The sequence below is a fragment of the Engystomops pustulosus genome, chromosome 7 (genome assembly GCF_040894005.1).
Source record: "Engystomops pustulosus chromosome 7, aEngPut4.maternal, whole genome shotgun sequence".
In the NCBI taxonomy this organism is placed as follows: Eukaryota; Metazoa; Chordata; class Amphibia; order Anura; family Leptodactylidae; genus Engystomops; species Engystomops pustulosus.
In genome coordinates, this window is record NC_092417.1 from 36,914,293 (window position 1) to 36,927,546 (window position 13,254).

The 13,254-nt window shown below is 41.3% G+C and overlaps 1 protein-coding gene across 5 annotated transcripts in view; it reads right to left on the reverse strand.

Annotated features, from left to right (window-relative positions):
* The window catches only part of FMN1 (formin 1), a 175,960-nt gene that overhangs the window by 53,784 nt on the left and 108,922 nt on the right, over positions 1–13,254 (reverse strand). For all 5 annotated transcript variants that reach the window (XM_072115471.1, XM_072115470.1, XM_072115469.1 and 2 more), the window contains 2 exons: positions 11,021–11,730; positions 9,795–9,939 (listed from right to left, as the gene is read on the reverse strand). In XM_072115471.1, coding sequence (XP_071971572.1) covers positions 9,795–9,939; positions 11,021–11,730 — 855 coding nt within the window. The remainder of the gene's footprint in view (positions 1–9,794; positions 9,940–11,020; positions 11,731–13,254) is intronic.

A 13,254-nucleotide genomic window follows, 5' to 3' on the forward strand; every position in this document is an offset into this window, starting at 1 on the left:
CAAAATTTCTGTAAACCTCAACTTCTTCTGAATTAATTTGCAATGCCAACCCAACAACTTTTTGGACCAATGAGTTTCCTAAGAGTCATAGAATGACTATTACGGGAGTAGACAACAGGTTCGATCTTATGGTTGGGCATCAACTGGTTGCTGTGTGTCCAACAGTTCAACCATCTAGGTCAGTGGTTCTCAACCTGTGGGTCGGGACCCCAGCGGGGGTCGAACGACCAAAACCGGGGGTCGCCTAAAGCCATCGGAGCCGCAATTTTACTTTGTTTTTACTACGAGTTGCATGGTTTGGGGTCACCACAGCATGAGGAACTGTATTGCGGGGTCACCACATTAGAAAGGTTGAGAATCACTGATCTAGGTGATGGGCACATAGTCTATATAATAAATACATACACACCTGTACATAAACTTACTGTATGTATGTATGGGGAAAAAACTGCACATTTGTAGCCTTGGCAGGAGAAAAGTTAAAAAATGCCTTTCAGTCGGCAAAAAATGGGGGTAATCCACCATGAAAATTGAGGCAAATACTTTCCAAAAATAAGTTTACGAAAGAAAGCACGGACTTGGCATTAAAAAGATACACGTGGGATGTAATTACTTGATTCAATTTTATTGTTATTCCTCTCATCAAGGATACAAAACTCGTCTACTTAAAAACTCCAAAAGAAAATTGTGATGAGACACTCCGCTCTACGGCTGTACAGTGATGGAACCGGCACATTACGATGATGTTTATGGGTGGGTGGTGGAAGAATGAGCCATCTAATCTTTGGTGTCCGGTCTTGTCTAAATTTTAACAAGATTACATCATTTTCTTCAAGGCTGCACTTAAAGGAAATTTACCAATAAACAGAGGCATAAGAATCCTACAAGAGTTTATCATTATCGACCTACCAACATTTTAGAGATTCGCAGTAGAATATTTAAATATTTAATAAGAAAAATGTTCCTGAAATCTTGTTCTTCATATTTGAGTGAATAAAATTCATCCCCAAATGTTTGAAATTCTCCTGATTTCTCATAAGTAAAGAGAATAGTGTTCACAAACGATAGTGTTTCGAAAACTTTTTGCTGATAATTGGTAAGGGACAAACCTACAATAGTAGCGACCACCAATGAAAAATTATCATAAATGAAATCCATCCTGTTGGTTCTTTGAGACAATTTCTAGGTTGTAATAGTATTAAGGATACTTGGACAACCATTTCTATAATTAGGAAAATCAGCAATCCAAATGTTCCGGCAAAAAAACAAGTATGTAAAGGAAACCTACCATCAGAAATAGACCCATTGAGATAGATCTGATGGTAGGTTGATAGATCTGATGGTAGGTTGATAGATCTGATGGTAAACTTCATTCAACAAATATGCTAATTAATCGGCAGAGGCTACTGGGCGTGGAGTAGCCTTTGCTTCCAATGTGCAGAGAGCCTACTCCATGCCCCAGTAATCTCTGCTGATAATTAGCATATTAGCTAAATATAGTGTCGTTTAGTTTAGAAAGTATTTTAGGATTATAAGAATACACCGTTGCGCCGTTTTTCCTACAGCGGATTTGGTTTTCTTTTTCTGTTTTCTATATATTTTAGTATTATGTAAAGATAGATTAGGGTTTATCATGTTACTAGAAACTTACCATCAGAACTTTGGGGCACATTTACTTACCCGGTCCCTCGGAGTTCAAAAAAGTGCATTGTCCATCCGGAATAAACTCTGCCACGATTCACTAAGATTGTGCGCCCGATTTCCTGCATCTGTCGCTTCCCCGCTCAGGTCCGACGGATTTCACCTTTTTCCCGATGCATGTGAGTGCTTGGCTTGCGACACAATTTTGAAGTTAAATCCGATGTTCTGTCCGAATCCATCGGATCGTCCGATGCCCCCCCGATTTGTGTCGCATGAAAGCCGCCGCAATTGCGCCAAAATCCAATTGCGTGCGCCAAAAACCCCTTTAAAATCCCTGTTCCAGCGGTGCAAAATGGAAATCGTTGGGATGTCCGATGAAAGTGCGGTCTGCGGGGCCCTTAATAAATGAGCCCCTATGTTTATAGTTAGATTTCTGGTGGTAGGTTTTCTATCATCTGATATCTAGTGGGGAAAGGGAGCCCCTGACTCATTTATGGGGGATATGACTCTTAAGTGATTAAGGGCTTAACTCACCCACCACGGTCATCCCTCACGTTGCATTTTGAAATTTAACACAATGGGTGTGAATTAGAGGTTTGCCAATTGCAGATATGAATCTACCAAGACACTTGTGATCAATCACAAGCAACACAAGTTTTTCATATATTCATTTTGTTTATATGCAAAACAAGAGGAGCTTATTCCGGTTTGCAAGAGTTTCAGTGTAAATGTATCCGCGATCAGGCCGAGCGCCTCCCTTGTGTCGTTTGTGCTGCGATTCAAAACACGTGTCAAAGCTGCATAAAGGATGTGTAGAAGGCACTTTTGAGCACTTAACAAACAACAATAGATGTATGAAAAAGCTATCGTAAAAGCAATGAGGCATTTTCACATGATTTGAAAAATATTCAAAAATTATAAAAATAAAATAAAAAAAAATTAAAATAAAAGATCTATATTTTTCAAAACAGAAAATCATAATCTCTTTTCCTAGAACACACATATAAATACATTTTTAAAAAAATGTACCGTATATACTCGAGTATAAGCCGACCCCCCTAATTTCAACACAAAAAACTGACTCGAGTATATGCCGAGGGTGAATATAGTCTGCCAGGACCTGTAGCATACAGCCTCCCCAACCCCTGTAGCATACAGCCTGCCCAGCCCCTGCAGCATACAGCCTGCCCAGCCCCTGCAGCATTCAGCCAGCCCAGCCCCTGTAGCCTACAGCCTGCCCAGCCCCTGCAGCATTCAGCCAGCCCAGCCCCTGTAGCCTACAGCCTGCCCAGCCCCTGTAGCCTACAGCCTGCCCAGCCCCTGTAGCCTACAGCCTGCCCAGCCCTTGTAGCATACAGCCTGCCCAGCCCCTGTAGCATACAGCCTGCCCAGCCCCTGTAGCAGGAAAAAATAACACTGTACTCATCTTTCCGACGTCCCCCATAGGTCTTCTTCTGTCTCAGACAGAAGAGGACCTACAGATGATGTCAGAAAGGTGAGTTTTGACTTTATTGTTTTAGTTGACTCGAGTATAAGCCGAGTTAGTGTGTTTTAGCACAAATTTTGTGTTGCAAAACTAGGCTTATACTCGAGTATATAAGGTAAGTGTCAAGCCTTCAGCAATTTTGTAATAATTTAACGTATTACCAGATAATCGTTACAGCGCCATCCAGTGGCCAAATGTGTTACTACAAGAAACCAATTTTGTCCCATGGACACCAGTGTAGTTTTCACCCTTGACCTGCTGACATCCTCATTCAGCTATGCAAGAGCCATTTTCTGAAGAACCTGCAGTGGTGATGGTAGCATCTTCAGCCATCCTCCAGTCTACAGTAGCATCGCTGGTAAGTTTTTAGTTCCCATCCAGCCCTGTAGTTTATATGTTAATGCATATTATTCTATTAGCATGTCTCCATCTCCTATTCCCAACCCATGGTTCCATGTTGCTTATATACAGGACACCACGTCTTGTATCTATGGACGTTCCTCCTCACTGTTGTATTGTATGCACCTTTCATGCACATGTATGTAATGCATCATGTTTCAATCAAAATTTATTAAACTAGAAGAAAATTTACACACATGAAGACATTTACCTATAAAGACATTTACGTGAATTACAATACATGAAAAAAAGAAAACTAGGCTCAAGAAACAAGCCTTAAACATGATAAGATGAGAACGCACTACTCCCAGAGTCTCCGGTAAACCAGCAAATGTAGTCCATGACCAAAGGGATGCAGAGAAATCAACAAAGATGGCAGGGTGTAATAAGAATCCTGCAAACGCTGCCAAAAACCATAGTGACAGCAGAGATTTTCAGGACAACGAGAATATGAAATCTACAGAGTATGATATATCAAAAACAAAACCAGCAAAATGAGCATACAAGTGAAAGCTGATACCTTACAGGGCAGGCAGGTTCAAGTGTGGATTTGCGAGACATGACAAAGAATAAAACTATGGTCATCCGGAGATACTTATAGCAGAAATGGAAAATAATTATGTAGATCAGAGAGCGAAGGAAAAAAAGAGAAGAAGAGAGGTACAAGTAGTATGTGGAATTCAATGAAAAAGAGGGAAACAACAAGAGGGTACAAGAAGAAAGACTAGAAGAAGGTAGGGGGATAGAGGTTCAGGGCAGGGCAGGGATGAGGCTCCGCACCACCGGCTGATACAGCCTCGGTACCATCTACAAGCAGATCATCGTGGAAAAGGATCCAAGGTTGCGAGATTTTAAGATGTGCTCCATTTGCATATGACAGCATATCCCTAACCTATTCTAACAGATGGAGGAATGGTGGAACTCCAATGTCGTGGGATCACTGACCAAGCAAAAGGTCACAATTCTGGGCTCCGATAGAAGTATGGATAACATGCTCTCTCAGGGGGGATGTCAGCAGATAAGCCAGTGACTCACTGATCGTAAGAGAACACCTGGGTCCAGAATGGGTGAGCCCCATCGCACCGCCCCCATGTCTCCCTTTGCAACATCACAGCGAAACAGGAGTCTGGGGCTGAGGGGTAGATGGAATGGAGAAGGGATGGCACCCGGTACCATATTGAGAGTACATTATAATTCTGTTCCTGGGCGGACCAAACAAATGAGAGTTTGTAGCTGTATAGGAAGGCCTTCTGCCAATCGAAATTTGGACACTAAAGTCCCGCTCCCACCCTGTCACAAATGGAAGATCAGACTCTTGGATTAAGAGGGAGTAGATTTGAGATATTCCATGCTCCAGTGGGTTAGTGGCGCGGAATAGACCCTCTAATGTCATCAAGGAAAGTTTCAAAAAATGTGCCCCTCTTCAAAAACTGTAAAGAAGGACGTTAGTTGCGAGTATTCCAACGAGGATAGATTACCTACGTCTGGTCAGGAGCTTAGGACACTGAAAGACGGTATGGGCCGCTCCGCTTGTATCCCAGAAACGTGTCCCTGTCCTGGATGGGTAGGAACTCCAGGGGTAAGAGGGCTATGTGGTATGTATTGTATCATAGTGTATTACTACATGGCTTTATTCATTACTAAGTGCACTTTCTTTATATTCTCATTTTTACCCTACAAGTTGGAGTTGGACACCACTCCAGAATCACTAGGGAGGAGTCGCTAGGAAGGAGTTTAGGTCAACTTATGTCGCTCACACATAAGGCGGACCGAACAGTAAGTATTCCCTTGCCCCAAAATACCAGGTCCAGATCTAATAATAGTTATTCTACACAGTTAATGCTGTAACAAAAAAAAACCCCACCCAAATATCTTCTATTTTGCCAATTTTAACACCTATAAAAATCTATAAAAAGTGGTTTTATATTTCCTAAAACGACATCAATAAAAAAATCTTATTGCTCAACAGAAGACACTTAAAACAGCTCTTAAGGCAAAATAGAACAGACTCAAGAAAATTATATATATATATGTGTCATCTCTGATTCTTCTAACCCCAACAAAAGTGGATGTGACAAAATGGAGCAACTGCATAGTAAATGCTGTCCCTATGAAGTTCAATTTGTACTGCAAATAATAGACCTCATACAGCTGCAACCATCTACATCTCATCTCCTGATAAATCCCCCCCCATTTTGGATATTCAACGGTAACTGACACGTTCATAATATATTTTAAAATATATATATATATATTTAGATTTCCCCTGGTGGGCCCAAGGGACTCTGGTCTGACACGGATTGTGACCTAAAATGATGGCTGTAGAAGTTGAATATCAAGGAAGATGGATGAAGAATGAGTATTCTTTAGGCTGGGTGTGAATATAAAATAAATATTTGTAAAAGTTTTAAAGAAGTTTTTCTTGCTTTGGGATGATCTATCCGCAGGTTATCCACAATTGAGTTGGGCCTGACACTCGTGATCCCCACCAATAAGCTGAATCGGACAAATAAGTCTCCAATATCCTAAAGTGCTAAAACCACTTTAGGGCTCTTTCACATTGCCATATTTCTTTACTTGAGCAATTTTTGAAGCTATTTTTTGTTAAACACTGACCATTGATCAGTAGAAAAAAACTGAAGTGCGAAAGAGGCCATTGAAATGAATGGTTCAGTAAGGCATCAGTGAAAAATCACTGAAGCCAGGAAGAGAAAATCAATCTGTACCTGTCCATTAGCCAAAATGATTGTTTTAGTGAAAAAAAACCCCACCAATTTGAATCAGTCCTTAAATTGACACATCACAAGTGCTTTTCCACTTTATCATCTATTTATTTTGACTTCACTTAAACTGGAAAGTTTTAATCCTCAGGACTGGGAATATAACTGCAAATTCACTCCTATCAGACGTTCTAGTGGAACACAACTATCTCCTGTAGTGGAGGAGAAGCGCCCTGGTCGTAGGGAAGGGGGCAAACTATGTATTTAGAAACAGAGAAATAGAAGCTCTGAACCTTTTAGCCTACATGAAAGATGGACTGGCTACAGCCCTGGTCTTCTGCTAGTATAAGCTTAGTCCAAAATGAATACTTAAAAATCACCCTTTTTCTTTTTGCCGTGACCAATTTGATAGATTTCAGCTCCTGTTACTATTGGGGCAGGGTTCAAATCCCATTTGTGAAGTATATCTTGTATCCTGAATAAAGTCCCTTTGAAAAAGTGTCACGTTTGTAGGGTAACAATAGCCAGACAGAGACCAAAAAGGATAAAAAGTTAGTATGGAATAGGAAAGTAGACAAAGCTATTCCATACAATGGTCCCTGTTTTTTTTTCAATTAGACCCAACAAGTAATGGACACCATGGTACAGCGCCCATCGGGATCGGGGCCGATGTTTGACACCGGGGCATATATGTTACACAAAGGACATAAAATCAATCTGAACTGTACTATAACATAATGATTAACTGTAGTAAATTAGATGCACTACATAACCTGGACGCCAGAATGTACAATCTGTAAATAGACTCTTCTCCATTGCACTCATGATCTAAAGCCTCTGAGTTATGACTGCATGACCCCTTCACAAAATTTCTCTCCTGGGACCATCCCTAGTCAGGCAATGGTGACACATATCTCTCTACTAACACGGGACCCTTAGATTTCAGTTTTAAAGCTCCGAAAACACATGCAAGCAATTAGGGAGGTCTAAAGGGGGGCGGTGGGGGGGGGGGGTGGAGGGGAGACGCCAGTGAGGCCGTTATGCTAACCCCGTCTTGAGCTTTGATATGTTAATCACGGTGCTGACAGATGCCGGGTGATGGATCACAATTCTTCATATCTCAAAAAACATCCTGGTGTGTAATCACAACACTTCACTAACCCACACATGGGCCACTTTTGTTGATCCATAGCAATTACTATATGGAAGAAACTATTAAAAAAAACTTGAAGAAAGTAATAATATAAGATCTCTGGCAACATACATTGTATGTTGAGTGGAAGCCATTCAGTGCCTACAGAATGAAAATGAATTTGGCAGTGCTGAAGACCCTACAGCAAAGCATGACCACAACATGACCGCACAAGCCTTAGGTGGGACTACCTGGGTGATAGACATAGTAACTGTTTTGGGGACCAACAATTAAGGTGGTCCATTTTAACATGGATACATGATGTAGACAGTGATGATGTTGGAAATAGAAGGAGGAGTGGAAAACTGAATTTGGCTTGATCCTAAGTTTTATCATGTACACTATGATACTATTACCCCTAATTGATGAGGGAAAAGCAAAATGTACATTGAGAATGGTGCCTCCTTCTGGTCGGTTTCATAATTATCATGTCTATTCTCACAGTGTGTACTATTCTGTACTGTGACATCGTCATATTATCCCAGTACTGTGACATCACTGTGTGTATTATCATTGTATCATGTACATAATACAACTTAACGGGGTTTGCCCATGAAAGCAAATTCTCCAATTTCAACCCCCTAGTGATGTTTACACAAAGTTTATTTTTGCCCCCTTACATCACAATTTTACTCAGTTTTATTGCCATTTAAGCTCCTAATCTCTCAGTGATGGTCAGAGTAAGATTCTAGAGTGTGGGCGGGGACTCTCTGAGCAGACACTTTCTACACTTTTATTTTGCTTTTGAACATTTTACTAGTATCTGACACACAGAAAAAGAGAGACGAGAGAGATCAGAGATGATGAGATCCATGAGTTGCATATAAAATTCGCAGAACTGCTACATCAACCACAACATACTGTCAGATCTGATATGCCTCCCTCCCCTGGATAAAGACCTTATCTGTCTGTAGCTTTACTCTCCTAGATGTGCTGGCAGGAAGTCTGTGTGTGTAAGCTTGTCTTGGAATGCAAGGGAGGGGGATAGAGGCAGAGATGAGCTCAGCTCCTGCAGAATTAGACAGGAGAATGATATGTCTTCACGAAGCCTAAAGTAAGAAGATTAACGGTCAGCACCAGGGGGAACCGAAATTGTATACACCAGGACTGATAGAGACAGGTTGGAATTCTATCTGTGAAATGTGGTATTTTATTAATAACAGTGAATTAGAGAATGTGTTATTTTGTTATCTTGAGTACATAAAAGAATCTCGTCTTTGTGGGAATACCCCCTTTAATAGGCTGGCGAATGGTGTTACATGTCCACCTTATATTTGGGATGGTAGATTTTCACATCCACATATATATGTGAAGCATTAAAGAGCTCATACAAGCAGTTGGGTGAAGGGTTAATGTCTGACTTCTGGGGCTCCCAGAGATAATAGAAACAGTAATCTGAACATTTTGAATAAAAGTGGAGGTGCTTGACTTCATCAACTATGAGACTTTCTACACAGCACCGGTTATGTACTGTACATGCAGCAGCACTCCAAAAGATAATTTAAAGAAATGTGTATTATGTTGCTGCCTGACATGTATGCAGACCTGTGTGTCTCCATGGTAACAGACTGAATACATCCCTTTGTAGTCTAATCCTGCCTCCCCATTCTTCAAGTTTTATTTTACGTGTTTTAACCCTGAGTGCCTGACCCAAAGCAAGTACACACAGTCCTTCGACTTACAGAGAACTTATAGTTACAGACGGACCTCTCTGATCATTATGATTTCTAGTGAACCTCTCTGGATGCTGGTAACTCACTGACCTTAAACCCCAGGCTGTAATGACCAACTGTAAGAGCTATCCAAGTTTTTTTGTTAATTCCTGGTTCCTAGAAGAATCCAAAATTTTCAAAATCCAACAATCAAAGGGCAAAAAAATGTATACATGTTACCACTTAAATACAAATCTAACTTAAAGGACATCGGAGGGGGCAGGCCGTGGAGGGGGCAGGCCGTGGAGGGGGCAGACGGTGGAGGGGGCAGACGGTGGAGGGGGCAGGGCGCGGAGGGGGCAGGGCGCGGAGGGGGCAGGGCGCGGAGGGGGCAGGGCGCGGACTAGTTCCTAGTTCCCAGTCCAGGAGAACGAAAAGGCTTGCATCGGAGGTGAGAGGAACTTGGGCGCCATCAGTCTGAGCGCCTCTGGCACTTTTACAAAGTTCATATTTCGTTAATAAAGATGCAAGAAAATGTCTAAAAAACAGCCCCCCCCCATCCCCTTCACGGAACGAGCAGTCTTATAGGACACTCTACCACCAATTATCTGGTGATAGATGTCCTTTGAGAACAAACATATAGAACCTATCCTGTCTGTACTCCGTGGACAGGCTGCAATCAAAATAAAGTAAGTAAAATTTACCTTTTTAGCTTTTGTCTTCTTTTCATAAGACTCGGAAAGTGGCTTTTTCTTCTGCTGAACACTGGGCTTACAAAACAGATCTTCAAATTCTTTGGTGTCTGCAATCTCTGGCTCCTTTAGGGAGTCCCACAAGGAAGGCTTGGCACTAGGATTTATACAAGAATATAGCATCACATATATTGGAGAGAATCCATGAGGGAAAGGTGGGCATCTGAATGTAAAGTCATCCTACTAGAATTTTGCAATATTTTCTTCTTATCAAGACCAGATGTTTAAAAACTATTTAAAAAAATTAAAAACTTCATTGTTACAAGAGAAACGCATGAGTTAATAGTACTTTTAAATACTACATATACATTTGCATTCTTTTTGTCTAAAATATTTTATTGGATAGCCTATACGGTCGATTCGATACAAATCTGGCAACTTTCAGGAACCAGAAGCTCTTCCGATTCATCTTGGACAAATCTTGTAGAAATGATAATAGAAGTCTAACAGGTCCGATAAAGTGCTCAGTGATTTCAGTGGACTTTTGATTGTTCCTGTTATTGTTCATTTATACAAAGTCTGTTAGTAATCACTTATTATCGATTTGAAAACCAAAAATTTTTAATTTGGTAAAAATTTAAAGAGAACTCGTCATCAAGATATCTAGCTCACTAACAGGGAGATCTAGAAAAGTAATGGGGGCGTCAACTTCAATGGACCCCTATTACTCGCTAGAGTTCCCTGGTAGGGAGCAACGTAACTTTTTGTATACTTTAATATGTTACTGGTATGGGAAAGCAGGCTTATAAAAGCATGATTGAAATCTTTATTAAAATGGCTATTGGAATCTGTCATCAGGTGTAAATATCATACCCGGATGGCAGATTCCCTTTAACAAAAATAACTTTTTATTAAAAAAAAAAAAATAAATGTCTGTTTTAGAGGACTAGAGGAGCAAACACCAGTTCAGACCAAATAGTTTCAGGCCCAAATACAATTTTAACAAAAAATTTGGTGAAACTTCAGCTTCAATGAATCTTTCCTTTTCAATGCCAACCGATCTCTATATAATTTATTTCCCTTATTAATTTTTTGGGGGCAATGTTGCTTTACACATTTACATATTTTTTGATAATGTGTCACTATGTGGTAATGTTCCCTTTCCTCAGGAGTATAAAATAATTAGTGATGATTAATGTACCTAAATATGTACATATATACAAACCAGACAATACTACCTTTTGGTCTTAAGCTGAATTCTTGTCCAGTAGAGAGACTTCATGGGACAACCAGGCTCTATTGGAGGTTTGCGCGGTGGTAAATCTCGTGATACCCCAAAGAAAGAACCAAAAGCAGGAGGTGGTGGAGGACCACCTCCTGGAGGCGGTGGTGGAGGTGGTGGACCAAAACCAGGAGGTGGTGGAGGTGGGGGCGGACCAGTACCTGGAAGTGGTGGTGGTGGAGGTGGGCCAGTGCCTGGAAGTGGAGGTGGTGGGGGTGGACCAGGACCTGGCAGTGGTGGCGGAGGTGGAGGCACAGGAGGTTTAAAATTGGGCAAAGGTGGAGGTGGTGGAATTGAAAAAGGTAGTGGAGGAGGTGGGGGAGGCACAATGGAAGATGGCTCCTGAGCTTCTGTAGGGCTTATAAGGCCCTGATTCAGTAAAGGGATGTTCAACTTCTTTGGAAGAATGTGGTTGTTCTTTTGAGTTTTGTTCTCCTCCTCACTGGGTTTCAGAAAGGTGTCTCTGTCAGTCTGTATATAAACATTACGGAAAGTCTTTGGTGGGTTCTCATCTTCAGTTGAAATACAGGCATCCTTGAGTTCACCCTTTCCCTTATTCACTATGTTTTCCAATTCGTTCTGTAGGCTCTGTATGCTTTCCTCCAGTCTTGAGGTGTGGACAGCTTGTTCTCCTCGTACATTGAAGATTTCAACTTCGAACTGTGTCTATGGATAAAAAAAACCCAAAAGCCTTTCAATATTATTACAGGAAATGTACAGAAAGCAGTATTATAGGAGATCGTAGCAGGATATTCTAAAACAGACAACGCAGGAGGTTTTATTACACAGATAATTGTAAGCAGTGACTTTCCTAACTTAACCAAACTAAATTCCTATTCATTGTGGTTTTTATTTTTTTACTTGACTTCAATTTTTGTTGGAAGACTATTCCGATGTGTGTACAGTTCCGGATTTAAAATCCTGTAATATATTCACAGTTACATTTGCATTCATAGATGGTAACTATACAGCGAAAATGTCCTTTTTGTTAATGACAAGCAGGACCTCCAACAGGGGGGGGGGGGTTAGTGTGACTGTGTTCAGGGGGCCCCAAGTCACAAAAAAACCTCCTCCCTCCCAGGGTGCAGGGAATTCACTGTGCACAGAGGACTGGATTATCATTCTGTGGGGAGCGGGGGCCCACAAAATGTGCCATCCAGGGACCCCAAACTTCCTAGTGGCGGTCCTGCTAGTAGTATCAGTATCAGTTACTGCAATGCACAAGCCCAAGATTATAATTTCACATGTTTGCTCCCCTCCTTTAAAAATCTGTGTGAGGGCTTGTTTTCTGCTTAACAAATCGTATGTCCTGGTGAGGGTATTTAATATTCCATGCCGTATACTGGAAAGTGGGGAAAAAATTCCAAATGCGACGAAGTTCACAAAAAGTATTTGTAACATTTTCTTGTGGCCTCTGCTTTTATGGTGCACTCCAAAAATATTTCTGTGTTTCCCTATATTCTGACGCTAATAGCTTTTCTCATACTACAGAGTACGGAGCTATGGGAGGTGTCATTTTTTTTCCCCATTATGTGGATGTCCTTTTTAGTGTTACTGTTTGGGGGACTGAATGAACTATTGATGACTTACAAAAATGGCGATTCAGACATTTGGGCGCTATTTTTTGTTACAGGGTTCAACCCCTGGAATAGTCCTATTTTGATAGATCGGGACTCTATTCCCTCTAATGACATTGCGGAAAGTGATGATCTGAGCCAATATGGTGGCTCTCGTGTGGCGCCCACTTTTACATGTCTCTAACAGCATTGCCAGAGGAATTGAACGAGGGGAACAACGGTGTTAGCTGCAATTCGCCAATGAGCCCCCTCCATACTCCTCTTGACATCTGTCGATGTACAATTGCAGTGGTTTGTGACAAGGGGGTTAACAAGTCACACGTCACCTGTTCCTGAAGTGAACCCCCCGATGCTGCTGGAGGGGGGGTTGAACTCAAATTTTGCATTGCAAAAGTTGAATTCCACACCAGCATCCACAGCATTAAAAGACATCTACCATCAGGATCAAGGATTGTAAGCCGAGCACAGTTATATGCTGGTGTATGCCCCCTCTGGCATGATCCACTCTTGTATTAGCATCTTATCCCGTTGTTTTTACAGAAACAGGCTTTAAAAATTATGCAAATGAGCCTCAGGGGCTGCAGGCTCCATAGATGTTAATTGAGGCCAGAGC